A 22,138-nucleotide genomic window follows, 5' to 3' on the forward strand; every position below is an offset into this window, starting at 1 on the left:
CTAATTGCATTCAAGATAGAATTGTTGCACTGCTGCCAAGATCTATGGCATCGCTTCCTCTGAAATTTTCTTGTGTCAGCAGTAGGAAACAGAACTTGGGTTAAGGTGGTCACTTTTCAACTATTAGTTGAAATATGAAAAGAAAACTTGTGATAAATGTTAAAGAGTGGCTGCCTTGGGTACACAACACAATTATTAGAACTCCTTAAATGTTCTTCAATTGTAATTTTTAAGAAAAATTTAAAGTGTATTATCCCTACAATGAAATAATTTTCTTTACTGACCAGCTGTTGGTGGGTTCAGTTGTAGGAATAAAATTTCATGTTTGTTACAGTGTGCCGTTGCAAAATCAGTGAAGTCATTTCAGTGATATTCACAACCACATAGATTTCAAATTCCACAGAAATGGAAATGTTATCTTATGATCTCACATCAAGGAATACTGATTTCATGGTGCCATCTTTGAGTTAATTACAAGGTACAACAATAAGGAAAGACTTTCAACAGGCTGCACCCTCTGTTGAATGAGTAAATCACCTACCTTGATAGGATTATGTCACCGTTTAAAATGGGGGAATTCTCTGGCTGAATGGTGATTTGCAAGAAGCCTTCTGCACGCAGCCACAGCCGCCTTTTAGCCCTGTGCAGCTAAAGCCAGAGGGAAAGATATAACTGTAGTTACATGCCTTGAAACCACTATGTAGGTGTGATTTTCAAACTGCCTTTCACATCTTTGTACCTTTTCCACTGATGCCAGAGAAGATGGTAACTGCTGAACCTTAAGCAAATGATAGAGTTACATGTCTAAAGTTTTTGCTGCTTTTACACTACTGTTTTCTTCTGTGCCTTTTGTTGTTTCTATTTATTTGGGAAAAAAAAATGGTTTATTGATCAAGTAGTTTTTAAAACTTATTATAGCATTGGTATTTTTTCCCCTGCCTCCCCATGCCTCTTCACTTGCGCAGTAAACATTGGGATCATTTTGGAGATGGTTGTCAGTTTAGCTGAGGGAGATGATTTGAGAGAACAGCTAATGAGGTCATCAGGATTTGTTGTCCTTTCCTACTGGAGAAGCTGAGTCAGAGTTAATTCTTTGCTTCTCGCACCCCTTGATGGATGTTCATCATGGAATATTGATTTCATGGCCATCTTTCTGAGTTAATTACCAGATACAGCAATAAGGAAACACTTTCAACACGGCTGCACCCTCTGTTGAAAGAGTAAATCAACCTTGATAGGATTATGTCACCGTTTTAAAATGAGGGAATTCTCTAGCTAAATGGTGATTCTCTTCCCTCTTTGTCACAGACTCATATTTGTTATGAAGTGATTTAAGATTGAAGATTTTATTTTGTTTTTCCCCTGCCTCCATCTTTCACTATGAATTTACTATAGACTTCAGGGGCATTGACCGCCATCTGGTACAATGACGAAGTGGCGGATTTTTATAGCTAGTGAATGTTGGATGGTTCTTGTGTCCCTGGATGGTGCAACATGAAATTCTGGTCCTGACATACTTATTTTCTAATTTGTTATTAACAGGTGGTCAAAAGCACACATTCTGACTGAGTTTCTTTTCTCTCTATCCCTTCCAGGGTCAATTATTTTTATTCTTTGATGGGAGTTGGACGTTGCTAAGTAGAATAGCATTTGGTGTCCATCCTTAGCTGCCTTTGAGAAGGTGGTGGTGAGCCATCTTCTTGAACTGTTACAGGATATATGATGTAGCTTCATCTAAGTGTTGTGAGGATGGGAGTTCCAGGATTTCAATAAAGGATGCTGTTCCAAATTGAGATGCTGCATGGCTTGGTGCACAGTTGAGATCAGACCATTTTATCATAGACATTATGGGTGTTGTACTGAGAATAGTTTTGTAGTGCTCTGGATAAAATTTGATACTTGGGAATCTCTGCACACTGAAGCAATACAATGTCTTCCCTTTTGTCTCTGCCTTGCCCATCTTCCACGGCCCCAAAAGCACAATGCAGGTGAGACATTGATTTACTAGGATATAATATCCACCATTTGCTGTGAGGTTTCCTCAACATTGGATGACCATGTTGCATAATATATTCAGTTCTAAAATACGGCCCCACACTTCCAGCCATCTATCACTTTAATTATCTATTGCACTAAATATGTATAGGAACACCAGTAAATTGTTAATTTTTTCATGGAGGATAGCAGAAGAAAGCATACGTATGATCTGCTTGGATATGGGAACAGGAGTAAGCCGTTCGATCCTCAAACCTTTTTTGCCATTCATAGAACATAGGGCCCATTCCTCGACTGGACTATTCTTCGGCCCATGATGTGTGCTGAACACGATGCCAAATTAAACTAATCCCTTCTGCCTCCCCTTATTCTATATCCCTCCATTCCTTGCATTTTATGTGCTTATCTAACAGCCCTTATTGTATCTGCCTCCATTACCACCACGCCTGGCATTACATTCCAGACTCCTACCACTCTGTGTGTGGGGGAAAAAAAAACTTGCCCATTGCATCTCCTTTCAACTTCTCCCTCTCACCTTAAGTGCATGCCCCCTACTATTAGACATTTTGATTCTTGGTGGGGGTGGGAGGATGGTGGGAAAGGTGAAAGATTCTGACTGTAAATCTTATCTATGCATCTCATAATTTTATAGACTTCTATCGAGGCTCCCTTCAGCCTCCGCCTCTCCAGAGAAAACAGCCCTAGTTTTTCTAGCCTCTCCTTGTTGTTCATACCCTCTAATCCAGGCAACATTCTTGTAAACCTCATCTGGACACTCTCCAAAACCTTCACATCCTTCCTGTAAGGTGGCAATCAGAATTGAACACACTACTTAAGTGTGGCCTAACCAAAGTCTTATAAAGCTGCAATATGACATTCTGATTCTTACACTCAATTCCCTGACCAATAAAGGCAACCATGCCATGTGCCTTCTTTCCCACTTGTGGTCACTTTCAGGAAGCTATGGACTTGAGCCCCAAGATCTCTCTATACATCAATGCTGTTCGGGGCCCTGCCATTAACTGTGCACTTTTTCTTAACATTTGATCTCCCAAAGTGCAGCACCTCACACTTGCCCAGATTGAACTCACATCTGCCATTTCTCTGCCCATATCTGCAACTGATCTATATCCCGCTGTATCCTTTCACAGCCTTCTACATTATTCACAACTCCACTGATCCTTGTGCCATCTGTGAACTATCACAAAATGTAGTTAAATTCAATGAAACATAACTGATCTTCTACCTCAGTGCCATTTTCCTGCACTATACCCATATGCTTTGATCTTCAGTATCTCAAAATTTGATTTTTTGTTGCACAGAACTTGAGTACTGCTGAGAAAAGATATTTTGCCAAAGGTTTTCACCATCACTAATTAGGACATTTCGCAACAAATAATGTACGAAAGGGAAAACATTATTTTTACGTATTAGAGGAAAGTACTGATTCATTAGCATGTGGATTTGATTGGAAAAGGCATGCCATAGAAAATGCGTCTGTTAATGATAACTGACAATTACCTGGTCAAGAATTGTTTAAATTTCTCCAGTTTATTTCTCAGGGCTAGGCTTTGACCAGTCAGAGTCAGTCTGCCTTTATTAAAATTCAGATAATCTAGAAATTTGTTCTTTATGTTCAAGACACAAATCAATGGTTTATTCTTCACAGTTCTCTGGGGGTTGTGAATTCCAAGCATTCACCACCACCTGAGCGAAGAAATTCCACCTCATCTTAGTCTTAGAGATAGTAGGAACTGCAGATGCTGGAGAATCTGAGACGCCCTGCACCTTGTTGTCATCTTAGTCTTATATGTCTTATCTGAGATTCTGTCCCTTGGTTTTAGATTCAACAGCAGAAGAAACAGCTTTCCTGCATCTATGCTATCGAGTCCCTAATAAGGGTGCTAAATGTTTTGTGAGAGCAATCACTTCCCCACCAGGCAGTTACCGATATTGCATGTGGCACCTTGCTGGAAAATTAGGCTAAATTTCTTTGTGTTAATGCATGCCATCAGAATGTAGCCCTTAGTTTTAATTTTACCTTACTTGTTACTTCACTGTAAAATCTCTGTGGTGCTGTAATATTTTCTGTAATGTTCGAAACACTTCAGATTTGAGACCCTTGTTTATCCCCTTGAAATGTCATTTCAGTTTGGTTCAGAACAGTTCTTTTGTAGTGAAAAATTTGGCAAGGTTAGGATGGATACAGTGAACATGAGGGTACAATGATGAATATAATTTATGCAAATCAGCATATCAATAGTAAAATAATTACTAACCATTCACAATTCAAGGTCACCCTGGGTTAATGGGAAGGAAGTTACAAATTTAGTGGTTCTGTTGCTGCTCAAACAATTGGATGCATGTCACAAATACTTTCCATTTCATGGGATTTCAAGGTCAGGTAACTAAAAAGGCATTTTACAGAATACCTTTGATTTGCAGTGGATGTCTTGTTATAACAATGTATGAAATAAGATCAGGAGGTAGGCCATTTAGCCCCTCATGCCCGCCCTGTCAATTCACTAAGATCATTTATGATGTGCCTCATGCCTCAAGCCTCAACTCCTCCTTTGTGTGCTATGAACCCTCAATACCTCAATATTTCAACCATCAATCCACCTCTGCTTTAAATAATTTGTGATCAACCTCTACAACTCTGCAGTAGATAATACCCACTTGAGAGAAGAAACTCCTTCAGTCTCAGTTGTAAATGTGTGTTCAGTATTCTGTAATTATGTATCTGGTTCAAGATTTTCCACTTGTTGAAATATCTTCTGAACATTGACTCTGTCAAACTCCCTTAGAATATTGTACGTTTCAATAGGGTTGCCCCTCATTCTTCTAAGCTCTAATGATTAAAGTCCTAACCAGTTTAGCTGCTCTTGATAAGTCAACCCTTCAACTCAGGAATCAGCTGAGTGAATCTCTTTTGAACTGTTCCCGATGTCAGTGTATCCTTTTATAAATACGCGGGCCAAAACTGCACACAGTACTCCAGGATGTTGATGAGGTTGCACCTGTACAGTTATAATAAGTTTTCTCTATTTTTAACCTCCAAACCCCTAGAAACAAAGGCCAAAGTTCTATTTGCCGCCTTAACTATTTGAACATGTATTTCATGCACAAGAACGCCTAGTTTCCTCTGCACTGCACTTTTTTGGAGTCTGTCTCCATTTAAATAATTATAGCTTGCCTGTTGAATTTTTCTGCCAAGTGCATAACTCTCAGTTTCCCACATTAACTTCCATCTGCCAAGTTTTTGCCCACTCATTTACTTGTGTATATCCCTTTGCAGATTCCTTGTGTCCTTATCGTATCATGTCCCCCACCTATTTTTTGTATCATCAAGCAAATGTAGATACATTAATGTCTTGGAGGAGGGGCAAAATGTAATGTAGAATGTAAATACTTACAAGGATTGATCCTGTGGTACTTCACTATTTATGTCTTTCCAATCTGAATGTCAATTCCACACCTGCAATACTGTGAGCTCCGATCATGTGCAATAACCTTGTTTGTGGCACTTCATCGAATGCCTTCTGGAACTCTAGATACACTTCATCTTCTGATTTCTCCTTATCAACTCTGCTTATGATATAATTAGAGAGCTATACAGAGTATGTTAAACATGCTATTTCTTTCTCAAAACCAAGTTGACTTTGTGTAAAATTTTTCTAAATATCCTGTTATTTCTTCCTTGGTAATAGACTCCAGCATTTTCTGTCAGTGACTGATTCTGACACATTCCCATCAATTGCTGTCAATCTAGCTGCCCTATTGTTTTCCTTCTTTCTTGAAAAGAGGAGCTATGTTTGCTGCTTACCTGAATTAAGGACATAACCACATATCTACTAGCTCATTAGCCACCCTGTTAAGGCCATAAGATGAATGCTGTCTGGACAACCTCCCATTTCCCCCCCAAACCAACAACCCCTAGCCCTTACACACCATCCGTTTGCTTTGTGCTGCTTCCTCCGAGTCATAGAATTAAAAGCACAGAAACAGACCCAACTTGTCTGCGCTGACCAGATAGCCTAAACTGATCTTGATCCAATTGCCATCATTTGGCCCATATCCCTCTAAACCTTTGCTATTCATGTACCCATCCAGATGCTTTTTAAATGTTATAATTGTAGCAGCCTTCACCATCTCCTCTGGCACCCCCTGTGTGAAAAAAGTGCCCCTCAGATCTCTTTAAAATCTTTCCCGTCTCATATTTTAAATCTATGCCCTCTAGTTTTGGACTCTCCCCTCCTCCTTTGTAATTGTAATTTTACTAAACTCTTCTTTCCTTTCCACCTCCAAATTTATGACTGTTACTGAAAGTTTTTTTTATAATCTCTTCAGTGAAGGTAGGAGCAAAATGTTTTTGTTCATTTAATCCACCACTTCCTTATTATCTGTTATGAACTCCCCATTCTCAGGATATCTAGAGGATCAGTACTCAATTTACTGACTCTTAATTTTTAAATGCTGGGAATTTAAATGTTTACTATCTATGTTTGCATTTCTCGTTGCCTTCCCTTCCTACTGTAACCTCTTACTCCTGATTAAAATTTTAGACATTTTCTGCAGTTGTATATTCTGACCTGTCACTTGCCTTTGCACATTTATATGCTTTTGCCTTAAACTCGCTGCTTTCCTTTCTCTCTTTAGCTAAGCATGGAAGCTAGGTCCTCCCTTTAGAATTTTGCTTGATGGTAGGAATATGCTTATTCTGAATATTCTGAAATATTCTGTTAAATGTCTGCTACTGCATCTCTGTTGATCTGTCCCTTAGCCAGTATACCATCTTATTTCTTAACACAGTTGCCCTTACTTAGTCTTAGAATACGAGTCTCAAACACAATTTTCTCCCTTTTCAAAGTCATGTAAAATTCAATCATATTATAATCACTGCTATCTAGGGCTGTCTTTATTCTGAAGTCATTAACTAATCTTGTCACATTACACAATGCCAAGTCTCATATAATCTACACTTTATTTGGTTACAGAACATACTGATCTAAGAAACTATTTTGAAAACGTTCAATGAACTCCTTGTCCAGTTTACTACTGCCAACCAGAATTTTAAAGTTTCTATCCAGATTAAAATCACCCAAGATTATTGCTGTCCCTTTATCACAGGTTTCCTGTATTTCTTCTTGTATACTTTGTCCCATGTTGTGGTTAGTTAGGGGGTCTGTAATCAACTTCCACTAGTGACTTCTTTGCTCCACTGTTCCCCATCTCCACCCCAATCAGCTTTATATCTTGATCTCCTGAGCCAAAGTCATCTCTTATTGTTGCTCACATGTCATCATTATTAATAGTTCTGACCTTCCACTTTTAGCTCACGTTTTCTTTCTGAATGACACATGCTCTTCAATATTCAGGACCTAGTCCTTGTCATTCTACAGTCACTTCTTTGAAATGGCTAAAATAAAGAACTGCGCATATTGGAGATCTGAAACAAAACAGAAATTGCTAGCAAAACTCAGCAGGTCTAGCAGCATCTGTGGAGAAAGCAGAGTTAACATTTTGAATTCGGTGACTCTGAGTCACAGATCCTGCCAGACCTAATTAGTTTTGCCAGCAAGATGTTTCTGTCTCTGAAATGGCTATCAGATCATGTTTGTTTAATTCCTTGCACACTATCAATTTGTTGACTTTATCACCAGGGCTATGCGCTTTCAGATATAGAGCTTTCAGTTTTGTCTTTTTGTTATCTTTTTAATACCTGGTCTTGATTGGTGTATCCATTTTTTTCTTTCTGTCCCTTCCTGCCATTTTCTGACCCACGTTCCTATTTTCCTCTCTCATTTCACCTCTACTTTTTGATATACCACATCTTCCCACGTGAACACTTGCTCCCAGTATGTAGTTTAAAACCTTCTCTACTTTCCTCGCTCTGAAGTTGACAAAACCACTGGCCCCAGCGCAGTTCAGATGTAGACTATCCCAACAGTATAACGCCTGTTTTCCCCAGTGTTGGTGCCAGACCACACCATGCAAATCTCCAACACTGGTGTTTGAGCCGTGTATTAATTTGTCTAATTTCATGTAACCTATGCCAATTTTCACATCGCTCAGCTAATAATCCAGAGATTATGACTTTTGAGGTTTTGTTTTTAATTTAATACCTAGCTTGATATACACTCTGTGCAGAACATCTTTCCTAGTTTTGCCCATGTCATTGTTACCGATGTGGACAATGACTGCTGGATCCTTCTTTTCACTGCAAGTTTCTTCCAGCCCTTAGCAGATGTCCTGAACTCTGACACCAGGCGTGTCTGTCTGGACTCTCCCTGTTTGCTGCGGTGAGCAGCATTAATCTGTGCTATCCCGACTACTTTCAGATTTGAGGTTGTAGACTGCTCGCTGAGCTAGTGTGTTTGATTGCAGACGTTTTGTCACTCTGCTAGTAGCATCGTCAGTGTGCCTCTGGTGAAGTATTGGTGTTCTGTCCCACTTATTATTTGTATGCCTTGGTTTGCTGGGGTGGTTGGCATCACTTCCGGTTCTGTTTTTCAGTGGTTTGTATATTGGGTCCCGTTCAAAGTCTTTGATGGAGTTCTGGTTGGAATATCAGGCCTCCAGGAGTTCCCTGATGTGTCACTGTTTGGCTTGTGCTATTGTGGATGTGTTGTGCAAGTCAAACCCGTGTCCTCCTTTGTCTGGTTGTATTTTGACCAGTGAGAATTGGTCGTGTCTCTTGGTGGCTAGTTGGTGTTACTGTGTCCTTATTTGTCAGTTTTCGTCCCATTTGGCTTATGTAACCACTGAAAAACAGAACCGCAAGTGATGCCAACCACCCCAGCAAACCGAGGCATATAAATAACAAGTGGGACAGAACACCAACACTTCACCAGAGGTGCACTGATGATGTTACCTAGCAGGGTGATGAAACGTCTGCAATTAAACACTCCAGCTCAGTAAGCAAGTCTACAATCTCATCCACAACTCGAGCTACCAATCTTCTCAAACACTTTAAACTACTAGATTTCTTGTTGCTGTCAGAAGTTTGAAGAAATTAGTATTTTGCTTCATTTGAGCTGGCCAGCATTTATTGCCTATCCCTAACTACCCTTGAATTGAGTGGCTGACTAGGTCATTTCAGAGGGCAGTTGAGGGTCAACCTCATTGCTGTGGGTCTGGAGTTACATGTAGGTCAGACCAGGTGACGATGGCTGATTTCCTTCCCTCGAAGACATTAGTGAGCTAGAAGGGTTTTTGCGACAATCGGCAATGGCTTTATAGATTAGAAATTTATTGTCATGTGCACTTTTACATGAAAAATACAGTGAAGGTTTTGTAAGTCACCACATCATGGCACCTATGTTAATGACAGATGTCATACATAATAATAAAAAAAGTGAAATTAAGACAAAGTTCATCACAGTTCAGTTAATGGCTCCTGGGTTCGGGGAAAGCCACTTAAGGAATGATGAATACCCTGAAGATAAGAGGCAAGAATGCCATGCCAGGATGGGACAAACACGTCGGGCTGCTGGAAGCCACCTTGTCGCTGGACCAGGAGAAGACTCGTGTTCCTCATCCACTGCCTGTCCAGTTGCTGCTATCCGTTGCAGAGGAGGTTCACCAGGACGTTGCCTGGTATGGAGGGCACTAGCTATGAAGAGAGGTTGAGTAGATTAGGGTTATTTACATTAGAAAGACGGAGGTTGAGGGGGGACCTAATTGAGGTCTACAAAATCATGAGAGGTATAGACAGGGTGGATAGCAAGAAGCTTTTTCCCAGAGTGGGGGACTCAATTACTAGGGATCACGATTTCAAGGTGAGAGGGGAAAAGTTTAAGGGAGATATGCATAGAAAGTGCTTTACGCAGAGGGTGGTGGGTGCCTGGAATGCGTTGCCAGCAGAGGTGGTAGAGGCGGGCATGATAGCATCATTTAATATGTATCTAGACAGATACATGAATGGGCAGGGAGCAGAGGGATACAGATCCTTGGAAAATAGGTGACAGGTTTAGATAGAGGATCTGGATCGGCGCAGGCTTGGAGGGCCGAAGGGCCTGTTCCTGTGCTGTAATTTTCTTTGTTCTTTGTTCTTTTTTCTTTATCCCCTTCACCGATGCTTCCGCTCCTTCAAGTGCCCGGGCCCAGCTGTAGACCCAGATCCTCAGCCCAGCCTGTGAGTTCAGGCTGGAGGAGTCAGCCCAGGCCCTGGGCTGGGGTGGAGCCATGTATCGTTCATTCTGGCACTGCTGCCACTGTCAGAGGCTGCCTCCTTCACCTGCCACGTTCCAGGCCTCAAAGAAAAAACAAGTAAAAGAAAAAGAACAAAAGTAAAAAGAAGTTTTTAAAAAAAAGAAAAAGCAGATGGGAGCAGACGAGCCTCTGGTTCAGTTCTCCTACTTTGCTGCCATTTTGGAATAGACCATGGTTATTAATAGATTCTTCATTCTAGATCTTTTTCATGTTGAATTCAAATTCCACCAGCTGCCATGGCAAGATTCAAACCTAGGTGCCCAGAACATTTGCTGAGTTTCTGGGTTAATAGTCCAGTGATAATACCACCTGGTCATCGCCTTTGCTCTTTGGTATGTGATTATTATTATGAACATATATTAATACCTATGTGTTAAATACTTTTTCTCATTATTTTTAACGTACATGTACCACAACATTTTTGGATTCACTGAATTACAGAGGTTGCCCATTCTAACGTCAGAAAGCAAATTAACGTTTATATTTGAACCCTCTGGAAATGCAAATTTGTTAATCATGATCTTCATGCTTTGGGGTCAACCCTACATCTCCAGTAGCATCAAAGTCTTGAATTTTCATGGGTCTTGAGAATGCAAGTTATTGACCCTCTAATATATCCATTAAGTACTTGTAGTGTTCAGTTTTCAAAATGATAATGGGAAGTGTGCCACTTGTATCACACAGTGACTTAATTAAGTATCAGTATGAGGCAGTGAGTCTAATAGCAGTCTTTTGAAATGTCTAACATGACTTATGGTATTGTTGTATTATCAATCACTTGAAGTTCGGGATGCTGTGGCATAATGCTTCTGCATGCATGTCTGGGAAGAACAGTAATGATGGAAGCTCCAACTGTTTTTTCATCACATGAATGACCCACTCTTATTGCCTACCATTGGATGTGTTGAAATAATTTGTAGGTTGCTAATCAATCATTTTGGTTGAAATATGAAGATTCCTTCTTTGACCAAAAAGTCTTGAACTCATAAATTTTGACTTGGATGGAGAGATACTATCAAGTATGCATGTGACTTCACTATGACTCATGTAGACTCTTTCAAAATGTAACAGTATTTTGTGTGGTCATGTTATTTGGAAATTTGTATTTATATATGTATGAAGATATTTGTTTTAATTGCAGCCTGTGGTTACAGAATATTGGGCTATGGCAATGTAATTTTGCATGCTAAATATAACTGAAAATTTGATTTCTCCTCCTGTTGATTTTGTTTCAGGTCTGATGTCATGAATCCTATTGTATGGATGTGCTATCAGTGCTGATGGCACAACTGATCCAATATGAATGTGCATGACATTGGTAGAAGACGACGCTATGAAGACAATGAGTTTACGTTGAGAGTTTACCCAGGGAATATAGCAGAAGGCACCATTTATTGCCCTGTCACTGCAAGGAAAAACACCAGTGCTGCAGAAGTTATAGAAACCCTTATTTACAAATTGCAGCTTGAGAAGACAAAATGCTATGTCCTGGCAGAAGTAAAAGAATTCGGTGGGGAGGAGTGGATACTCAATCCATCAGACTGTCCTGTGCAGCGCATGATGCTTTGGCCACGCAGTGCCCTCGAAAATCGTTTCAGCAGTGAGGACTATCGCTTCTTACTTCGAGAAAAAAATCTTGATGGCTCAATTCATTATAACAATCTACAGTCATGGCTGAGAGTGACGGAAGAACGAAGGAGGATGATGGAGCGGGGATTTTTGCCCCAACCCCCGCAGAAGGATTATAATGATTTGTGCAATCTACCAGATTTGAATGAAAAGGCACTCCTAGACAACCTGCGCAACAGGTTTAAACAAGAGAAAATCTACACCTATGTGGGAACGATTTTAATTGCCATAAACCCTTTCAAATTTCTTCCTATTTACAACCCCAAATATGTAAAAATGTATGATAATCACCAACTGGGAAAGCTGGAGCCCCATATATATGCAATTGCTGACGTGGCATATCATGCCATGCTACAACGCAAGAAGAACCAGTGTATAGTTATTTCAGGTGAGAGTGGTTCAGGAAAAACACAAAGTACAAATTTCCTTATCCATCATCTTACTGCTCTGAGCCAGAAGGGATTTGCCAGTGGAGTGGAACAAATTATTCTTGGAGCAGGACCTGTACTAGAGGTAAGATGCTGCCACAGATGTTTCCCTTTTCCAGAATGAAGACTACAGATGTGGTCAAATGCTGTTTTTGCTATGATATAACCAATGCGCACCATTGTAATATAAATAGAAATTGCTGGAAAGACAGTTCTGAAGAAGGATCCTTGGACCCAAAATGTTAACTTTGCTTTCTCTCCACAGATCCAGCCAGATCTGCTGAGTTTCTGATTATCAACATCTGCAGTTCTTTGATTTTTCAGTCTAGTAATATGTTGTTTGTGTTACGGGCTAGTTCAAACCCCCTTAAAATATGTTAAGAAGATAGCATAGACCCTAACTTTTTCTTATTTTATTAGGTAAGTATAAGGTGTTGTGTTCCAGATGCAATTCAGTTGGGCAGACTAATTGACTTCAAGCAAACACATTTCATTTCTAAAATGTAGACAAAACAATAAAAGAAAAGAACTGGATTAACTGACTGTATCAAAATGCTTAACAAAATAACATATTGACTACTACTAATTAACTGTTCCAATATAGTAACATCCCATGAAACACACCCTTGGCAAAGGTAAATTCAGTAAAATAGATTATCTCATATGCTGTTCTCGCAGCAGGATGAGAATCCTGGCTTTTAGCTGTAACAGAGAGAGGAATAAGAGCTTCCACATTCAGCTTCAAGACCCCGTCAACTGCTGAAAGCTATAACTAAAAATCCTGGTTCTGTGGGAGTTTGACCCCACCCATTCAGGCTGCTTCTATTGTTCCAAGTTTTTCAAAAAAAACCCAAGGCCTCAGAAGCTATTTACTTTATTGGCTTTGAGCAGACTGCTGTGCAGTTCTGCCTCAACCTTTCTTCACTTAAAAAAATACCAGGACAAATTACACCTGTTAAAGCAATCATATCGTCACAATTGTGAGGTGTTGGGTACCATTCATGTGAACTGTCTGAACATGTAGTTCTTGTATTCTCACAATCATTCATGAAAATAATATGCACCATTCTATCTTTGTCTTTAATGCTGCATTTTCTGCTATATGTTTCCTAATAAATAAATTCCATCAGATGAACAATTTAGTTGATAAACTATGCTGATTACTTCTAATGCCTCTTAAAGACAACTGCATGCCAGAAATGTGAGAGATAAACGATCAAGCTACTACTCATCTATCTCTTTCCCCCAACCCACCTACTCTGACGTGCATGTTCCTTGAATCACTGTAATGCCAATTAAGCAACTTGGGGGAGAATTGTTAGAATATAGTTTCAAGAAGTTACTATTGCAAACTCAAGAACATTTAGGGCCAGGAATAGGTTATTCATCCAAAAATCCCATTTCTTGAAATAATTTCCAAAATAAACTAAATTTAATTGCTTTTTCAGAAGAAGCATCAGCTATAGCATTTCCCAATTTTTACTTGTTATGACAGCCAACTCTAAACTTTCCAATCACGTTGTCTCCCACATTCCTCAAACCCTTCTGCTTCAAAAATGAATTAAATGATATCTTGAATCCATTTATACTGCTTAGTTTGCTGGTTGCAAGCATCTAACTGACTAACTGAAACCCATACCATTAAATCATACTGCCTGAATTTAAGTCTATTTTGGTTCTGTTAAGACAGTGTAATTCTGGTTATAAAATAAAATCTTGCAAATTCCAGGAGATAGTTGGATTAATTTGGATTATTACAAGCTTTATTGTGACAAAATATGCTTTAAAGGTTAGAAGATTGAAAAATTCAAATAGATAATCAAATTGCGGTTAAGTGATAAATTTGTAAGTTCAAGGAGGAAAGGAATTGCACAGTTGAGATCCTGGGAAGGAACAAGTTAAAATTCATTAAGTGTTATTTCAGCCTCGTGAGGGTCGTAAAAATACAAGACAGTCACTTTCAGAAGCTTACCTGTTTTTCAGAAAATTTTGAGCACCCTCTTGTTCTCCTTTCATAAATCAGAAGTAAAAGGCCTCTGAATTTGGTTCTGCTTAACTTAAACTGAAATATGATGTACTTGGCTTCTCACAAATTTCAGTCTGTGTGATAGGCCCCACAGTATAAAAATATTCACTTTTGTAAAAGTACATTTCTTTGATCAAACTGCGTGTACAAAATTGTGTTAGCTAAATGTATTACTTTCGTCTGGACCAATCCCTAAGAGGACAATAAAATGTGCTACAAAGTCTACAATGTTGGCATTGTTTAAAGTGGGGAGGGAGATATCTAACAGTATAGGAAGCATTCTGCTTATTACATGAAAAGAATGGAAGTAACATTTCCTAGAAAGTCTCTTAAAAAAATATGCATATCTTATCATTGTTGCAGATGCAGCCTCCACCTTTTTGTCTTTAGCCCCTCTTGGAATTGGGTTTTGGCCTCACTTAATGTGATGCAAAAAAACTCACATTTTAAACCCTATAAGTGATCAAATGTGTTTTTTATGTGTGCAGTGGAAACTCTGCTTTTGCTGCCATTCCTTAGAGGGCTTTTCTCAAATTTGCGAAGTGAAATGAGAATACCAAAATCAAGTTTGCTAAAATACTGGGATGTGAGATACGTTAATTAAGAGAAGCAGAAGTGGCTTGATTAATTCTTCCAGTTATTAGGCTGAGTAGCACTTGATTTATCTGTTGCAAAGCCTGGTCCTCCTTCATTATAGATCATATGTAATGATGGCTATGAAGTTTGCACTCTTCTTCACCATGATAGGGCATCCAAATATTTTAAGTGCCCAATGTTGCTTTGAAAGTATAGTGCTGGAAGAGCAGTCATCATTGATCTGTATCAATGATCTGATTTATTCCAGGCTTCTAGTCAAATAATTGCTTACATTTCCATCTGTATTTTAATTAGTAGCTTCGCATTGAGCTATATAGGTTTTGCTATACTGACTAAGTTTATGAATCTTTAATATTTGTGCAACCAAAAGAGATGAGTTAATTTTGTTGCAGTACCTTTTGAAATAGTGAAGCAGCATTTCTAAAAATGTATTCATAAATTAAGAAAAATTTTTGTGATGTTTTCAGCTTATCATCTGGAGAAAACGTTTCTCTTTTGGAATGCTAGCAATATATAGCCATTAATTTTCAGCGTGGTTGTTAATTTCAAACTAGTTGGTTAATAATATAGTTGAAGTGCTCTGCTTTGGAAGCAATTGTTTGAACAACCTGATTTGCTATCAACCTATTACTGATTAATCTGGGTATTAGAGTGTTCAAGTACAGCTTTGGGAGCATGTTTTGTTAGCTCGACAGCACTGAAGGCCAATATATTGCTCTGAGTTCATATTTATTGGGCAGGTGGAAGCACAGCTAGTGCTTTTCTTAGTGTAATGTTCATTTGTGTGGTTGCCATTCTTTTCAGCTGGAGGTTTATCTGTTGGTGCAATTCAAATGCATTAATACCCTACTATTTAAAAAATAAATTGTGTTCCAGTGTGTTTTTTGCCACTGTCAAATTAATTGTAAATTAAAAACAATTGATTACTATTCAGTTTTGGGGCAGTTTCCCATCAACACTGTGTCTGAGATATTTCATTCAAATGCCATTCTTCATGTCTCAATCTAGATTCCGCATACTGAAAGGCAAATTTAATGTGGACAGTGTCACAACTGGACCTTGATATAATCCCTGGCTGATGTTTAGGGGAGGTGTGGAGGTCATTGGTTCCTCCATTCCACTACCACCACAACAGCCCCATCTACCCTCCTACACTATTCCAAGAGTAGTGAGGACATTTGTCATAACCAACTACAAAAACATGGCATTTTTATGTAGTGTTATTCCAAGATTTAAGTTGGATATTGTTTTCAACTGCTTTTAGTGAACATACATTCCTCAAATGCTTCTTTTGATCAGTCATCTGTTAAATATCTTTTGGTGAAGTTGTGATGATGCATTGTACTAATTCTGGTGGAAAAAAATGAAAATTTCTAATTATTTTCTAAATTATTTTTGCGTTATCAGTAGAATAAAATGATATAGAAATCTTAATTTTCAAAACGTGTTCATGTGAATATAAGCCATTGTTATTTGCACAATTTCATTGGCAAAGGAGCTCCTTTGCTTAAAAAAGCATCGGTGAGACCAAGCGGAGACTTGGAGACAGTTTTGTAGAACATTTGTGCTCTGTACGCAACAAACAACAACACCTTCTATTCGCAAAACATTTTAACGCCCCCTCCCACTCCCTGGGTAACATGCGCATCCTGGGCCTCCTCCAGTGTCACAATGACGCCACCCACAAACTGGAGGAGCAGCACCTCCTATTCCGCCTCAGGAGCCTACAGCCTGATGGCCTAAACGTGGACTTTACTGGTTTCAAAATCTCCCCACCCCAGCCTCATCCCATGGTCAACCCTCCCTCTCATCCCCGCCTCCATGACCTGAAACAACCTGTCCATCTTCTCTCCCACCTATCCGCCACTCCTACCTCACTGACCAATCCTGACCACTGCCTACATGCACTCACCTATCACTATCCCACCTACCTTCCCCAGCCCCACCGCTCCTCTCTCTCTTTATTTCTGAGCTCCCCTCCCCCTCCCCATTTCTGAAGAAGGGTCCCAACCCAAAACGTCAGCTTTCCTGTTCCTCTGATGCTGCCTGGCCTGCTGTGTTCCTCCAGCTCCACCCTTCGTTATCTCTGACTCCAACTTCTACAGTTCTTGCTATCTCAATGAATTAATTAAACTTATTTAATGCAGAATAGAAAGTCTCACAATGACTTTAGCTGAGAAACAATTTGATTTACATCTGAGACATACAGAAAGATATTTACAGGCTTGATCCAATATCTGCAATTAGCTAGATATTCTTGCCTTGAGCAGTATTAGCATAACTGTTAGAAAATTAGCATTTTCTGAAGAAGGGTCCCGACCCAGAACGTCAGCTTTCCTGCTCTTCTGATGCTGCCTGGCCTGTTGTGTTCCTCCAGCTCCACACTCTGTTATCTCAGACTCCAGCATCGGCAGTTCTTACTATCTCTTAGCATAAATGTATTTGGTTTCAGTTTTTTTCAGGCCCAAGAAAGGGATTTCAACAGTTGTTCAATATGCTGAGTTTGATTATGTTATGTATTTCTAAATGTTCTATTGAATCCTTTAGTTTGTCTGGAATGCCGTTTATATCCTTGAAATGATGCAAAGTATTTATTCAACTCCTATGCCATTTCTTGGCTTCCCATCATTATTTCCCTAGCCTTGTTCAGGGTCTGATGTTCACTTTGGCCCTTCTCTTCCTTTTTACATATTTAAAATAGCTCTCGCTAACTGTTTTTATATTCCTTGCTAATTTTTTTCTCAAAGTTCATTTTCCCTTCAATTTTGCACAATTTTTGTCTATTTTTAAAACTTTCCTAATCCTCTGGGTTTACCGCAAATAATGCCATGCTGTTATGTTTTTTCCTCAATTTGATGCTGTCTTTAACGTCCTTGGTTGATCATGGTTGGTTTGTCCCTTTCCTAGAATCCTCCTTCACTGGGATATGTTTTTGTTGTGAATCATATCATTTTCTTACTCATCTTCTCAATTGTCTTTTCTGCTAAACTCCTTTCCCAGTTCACTGTAGTAAGATTTACCCTCATCCATATGTAATTACGCTTATTTAAGTTGAACAAAGTTGTTCGTGACCCAGTTTTGTCACACTCAAACTGCATGCTAAGTTCTCCAGTATTACGGTTGCTGTTCTTTTACTCTCAGATAATTCGTATTGATAAATAAACAATAGCTTCCGAGGAGGCAAACTGATTTTTGTTTATAATATCATCAAGAACAAAAGCTGTATTTTAAAATGTGTTCAATTTCGTAGAGTTTTTCACAGTACAGCAAAGAAACATAGCAGTAGAGTTCAAGCATTCACTATGTATTAAAATGTGTAAAAACAATCCTGTTCTTCATCTTTAGAGCCAACTAACACATCCCAGTCTGTTTCTTGAATGTTAGTTATCATTAGCCATATCATTCCACAAATCATCTCCTATGCCATCAAGTGTACTGAATATCACACATAATTGAATGGCTTGACATTTTCCATTTTGATTTCATACCAGGCTTCAACTCACTTACAGTTGGGCTTGCTAATGTTGGATCACATATGCTGCTTACCTTGGATGTCTTCTCCCCTCTAATTATCCAATCATGTCATTACTTTCTGATTCTGTACTGGAAGGGCTTGTTTAAAGAGACACCTGTTGGTTGAACAAGTTTGGCTAGACCACTGGAAATGCAGGTTTACTCCAGTAACAATATCATTGACATTGTGCAAACTCCATTCAGTTCACACTTTCTCCCCGTATGTGTGTGGGTTTCCTCCGGGTGCTCCAGTTTCCTCCCACAGTCCAAAGATGTGCTGGCCAGGTGGATTGACCATGCTAAATTGCCTGTAGTGTTTGTGGATGTGTAGATTACGTGGGTTATAGGGGGATGGGTCTGGGTGGGATATTCTGAGGGTTGGTGTGGACTTGTTGGGCTGAAGGGCCTGTTTCCACACTGTAGGGATTCTATTCTATGATAAGTGCTTTTTTTTGCACAACCCTCTTGGTCAGAAACTGGAAATGTTTCCACTGCTGTAATTCCAAGCCACCTTCATCCATCCATCCTTTATTTTGAAAGTAGAACTTTGCTCTTTTTGGGAATTGCTCATTTGGGAGAGCACTTCCCTCAAATATATCAGTTGGATTAAGCTTTTTCTGTTGGATGTACATGACAACACAATGTGAATCTACTGTTTGCACTTGCAGTTATCTTTACTAGGTACTATCGTCTAACTTTGCTCACTACTTGCCTGGCTAGCTTGTCAAAATGTATGCGAGTTTGATCCATGTATTCAATACAAGGCAATCTTAATCCATTTTATGTCATCAAGTTCTAATAGACTTAGTGAAATCCTGGTCTTCTGTTGCAGTAAAAGAAATGTTTCCCTTCCGAAACCCTGTACATCATGCAAGTCCGTCTTTGAATACTGCTGTGCCTAATTTTCTTATTTCAAGATGAAGATTTCAGATAAATCATCAAAACTGATGATTTTAATATTAATATGATTTTGATTGATGAAACTTCCGACTGTGGCAATGTGCTCAACTTCCCTTTGTCTGTGCATGCATGCTTAGATGTCTGCCTAAGCTTTGAAGAGAGTGCTGTCCATTCTCTAACATTTTTCTCTGACAGCTTGCATTCTGTAGCTCTGCACAATTTTTTGTTTGTTCTGCAATCTCAGTGGTTTTAAGTTTGAACAGGGCTGTGTATATACCATTCCTTGGTACCAACTTGCCATAGTAGAGAGTGTGTTGGCAGGAAAACTGTGCACACCATTGTACATGATAGCCTCAATGACAAAAATTGATTGTGCAGACACAAAAAACTGAATAGCTGCCTTCAGTGGTGTGCTGTTCTATGATTCTATTAAGCAAGTTTATTCAGGATGAGTTAGACCTTTTTGAGTGGGTGGTAAATGCACAGAGTTTGGATTTTTTGTTGGGGCTGACATGCACACAGGGTATATGAAAGATTAATGAATTTTTTTACTAGAAGTTGATCATTGACTTTTATGCAAGATTAACCATTACTTGAGTGTATATGGTCATGTGATGATGCAGTAAAATGCATTCTTTCATGGTTCAATCATTTTGTTTTAAAATTTGACTGTAGTAGAACTTTTATAGGGAGAGGCTGAATAGGCTGTAGCATTTTTTCCTGGAGCGTTGGGGGCTGAGGGCTGACCTTATAGAGATTTATAAAATCATGAGGGACATGGATTGGGTGAATACACAAGGTCTTTTTCCTAGGGTGTGGGAGTCCAAAACTAGAGGGCATAGGTGAGAGGGGAAAGATTTAGAAAGGACCTGAGGAGTAACTTTCACAGAATCCGTGGTGTGTGTATGGAACGACTTGCCAGAGGAAGTGTGGAGGTGGGTACAATTACAACATTTAAAAGGCATCTAGATGATATATGAACAAGAACAGTTTTGATGAATATGGACCAAATGATGGCAAATGGGACAAGTCAGGTTGAGATATCTGGTTGGCATGCATGAGTTGGACTGAAGGGTCTGTTTCTGTGCTGTATGACTGTATGACTCTTATAAGTGGATGCATATAGAAAATGAAGAAGAACATTTGTTTGCTTTTCTCACAACTAGTGATTGCCTCTAAACTGTTCACAGCCGTTGAAGTACTTTTGAAGTGCAGTTAACTGTTTTATTTAGGAAATATGGTAGCTAATTTGCAACATGCAAGATTCTGAAACAATAATGTTATAATAACCAGTTAATGTGTTGAGGGACAAGGGAATTGAGATTTATCAGGTCAGCCACATCTCATTGAATGGCAAGCAGACTCAATGGGCTGTACGGCCTACTTCTGTTCCTATGTCTTGTGATTTTATATAAAGCTCCCTGGCTGTGCTTCAGAGTGGTATCAAGATACATTTTGTGTCCCCCTGAGAGAATAGACTAGGCCTCTGTTTAACATCTTATCTAACAAGTACCAGCTATGGCATTGCAGCATCCAAGTTACTGCCTCGTAATGTTGGCTTTAGTTTTGTGCTTAACTTCTGGAGTGAAACCTGAATGTGGACTTCTGACTTTTGATAGAGAGTGATATCCGCTGAGCCGAAGCTGATAGATCAATAATTATGAATAGCAAAATTCTAGTGTGGAAGAAGGAACATTTTTTCTCCCTGCATGCAAATATTCATTTTCATAGAATCTTTCATAGAATCCCTACAGTGTGGTTACTCATACAGTTGTGCAGCTCCATGAACCTCACTACATTGAATTATAGCTTGCCTATAATGCAATGACATCAGGATTTCATCCAGGACCATTATCTCTTGCCACTTGCTGTCCATAGAAAATCAAATGTGAATGCTTTCAACAAGAGGAGGTCATTCCAATGCCCAGTGAACAGATAAAAAATGCCTCATCTGGAGTTAGAGGGCTAATAATTTTGCTCTTCTATTGCTTTTCCACATTCATTTCAAAATGCCCAGCTATAATTGAGCAGTCACCCACAGTGGCAACATTTGAAGTGAGGATCTCAACAATCATAGAAACAGTACATTTATTTTTGGAATAATTACTTGCCCTTCAGCAAAATAGTGCTTGGAAATTTGGTTCCTTATAAATATTTGTAACATTGACTTAATGCAAATTTCCTGTTGCTGTTTGTGTAAAAGCAAATTTTTGAATTTCTTTTTATATAGTTAATGAAGGGTGGCACAAATGACTGTCCATTTATCTGAGCCAATGGACAATGGTTTAATTCTGTGCAGAGGTGATATTTTGGCTCAAGTTGTGCATTATGAAAGTGATGGACTAGTGATTATGGTGGGTACTGTGCAGGTTTACCATTTAGAATTGTTAGAATGTAGAATTCAATACGAATTGATGATTTTATTGAATGAACAATTTTTTATCATGTGTATTTTCAGTGAAATACAATACAATACAGTGAAAAGCTTTGGCACCGTTTGGATAGTTTAAGAATAAGAGAAAATGAAAAGATATAGCTTAAAGAGAAGATCATCTACGTACAAGTTCTAAGCTAGTTTAGAACCACCACCGCCTCATCAGACCTAACCAGCATCAAAGTCAACAATTCTAAGGCGCCATCTTTTGCTTCTGGGCTGATTCACCTCCACCACTACTGCGCCGGGCATGCCAACATTGGAGGCGAGTCGTCGTCATTGGCAATCATTTGCTAATGAATATGATAATATGTCCACCCAGGAAATTATATGTCACGGGGATTCTTTGGGTCCTTACATGGATGATGAGTCCAATCCAAGTGTTTCCAGGAAAGTAGAATT

At 39.1% G+C, this 22,138-nt stretch overlaps 1 protein-coding gene across 5 annotated transcripts in view; it reads left to right on the forward strand.

Moving 5' to 3' along the window:
- The window catches only part of myo9aa (myosin IXAa), a 308,137-nt gene that overhangs the window by 36,748 nt on the left and 249,251 nt on the right, over positions 1-22,138 (forward strand). For all 5 annotated transcript variants that reach the window (XM_048617105.1, XM_048617106.1, XM_048617109.1 and 2 more), the window contains exon 2: positions 11,445-12,351. In XM_048617105.1, coding sequence (XP_048473062.1) covers positions 11,509-12,351 — 843 coding nt within the window. In that variant the 5' untranslated portion in view covers positions 11,445-11,508. The remainder of the gene's footprint in view (positions 1-11,444; positions 12,352-22,138) is intronic.

The sequence above is a fragment of the Rhincodon typus genome, chromosome 36, assembly GCF_021869965.1.
Source record: "Rhincodon typus isolate 14 chromosome 36, sRhiTyp1.1, whole genome shotgun sequence".
NCBI classification, from domain to species: domain Eukaryota; kingdom Metazoa; phylum Chordata; class Chondrichthyes; order Orectolobiformes; family Rhincodontidae; genus Rhincodon; species Rhincodon typus.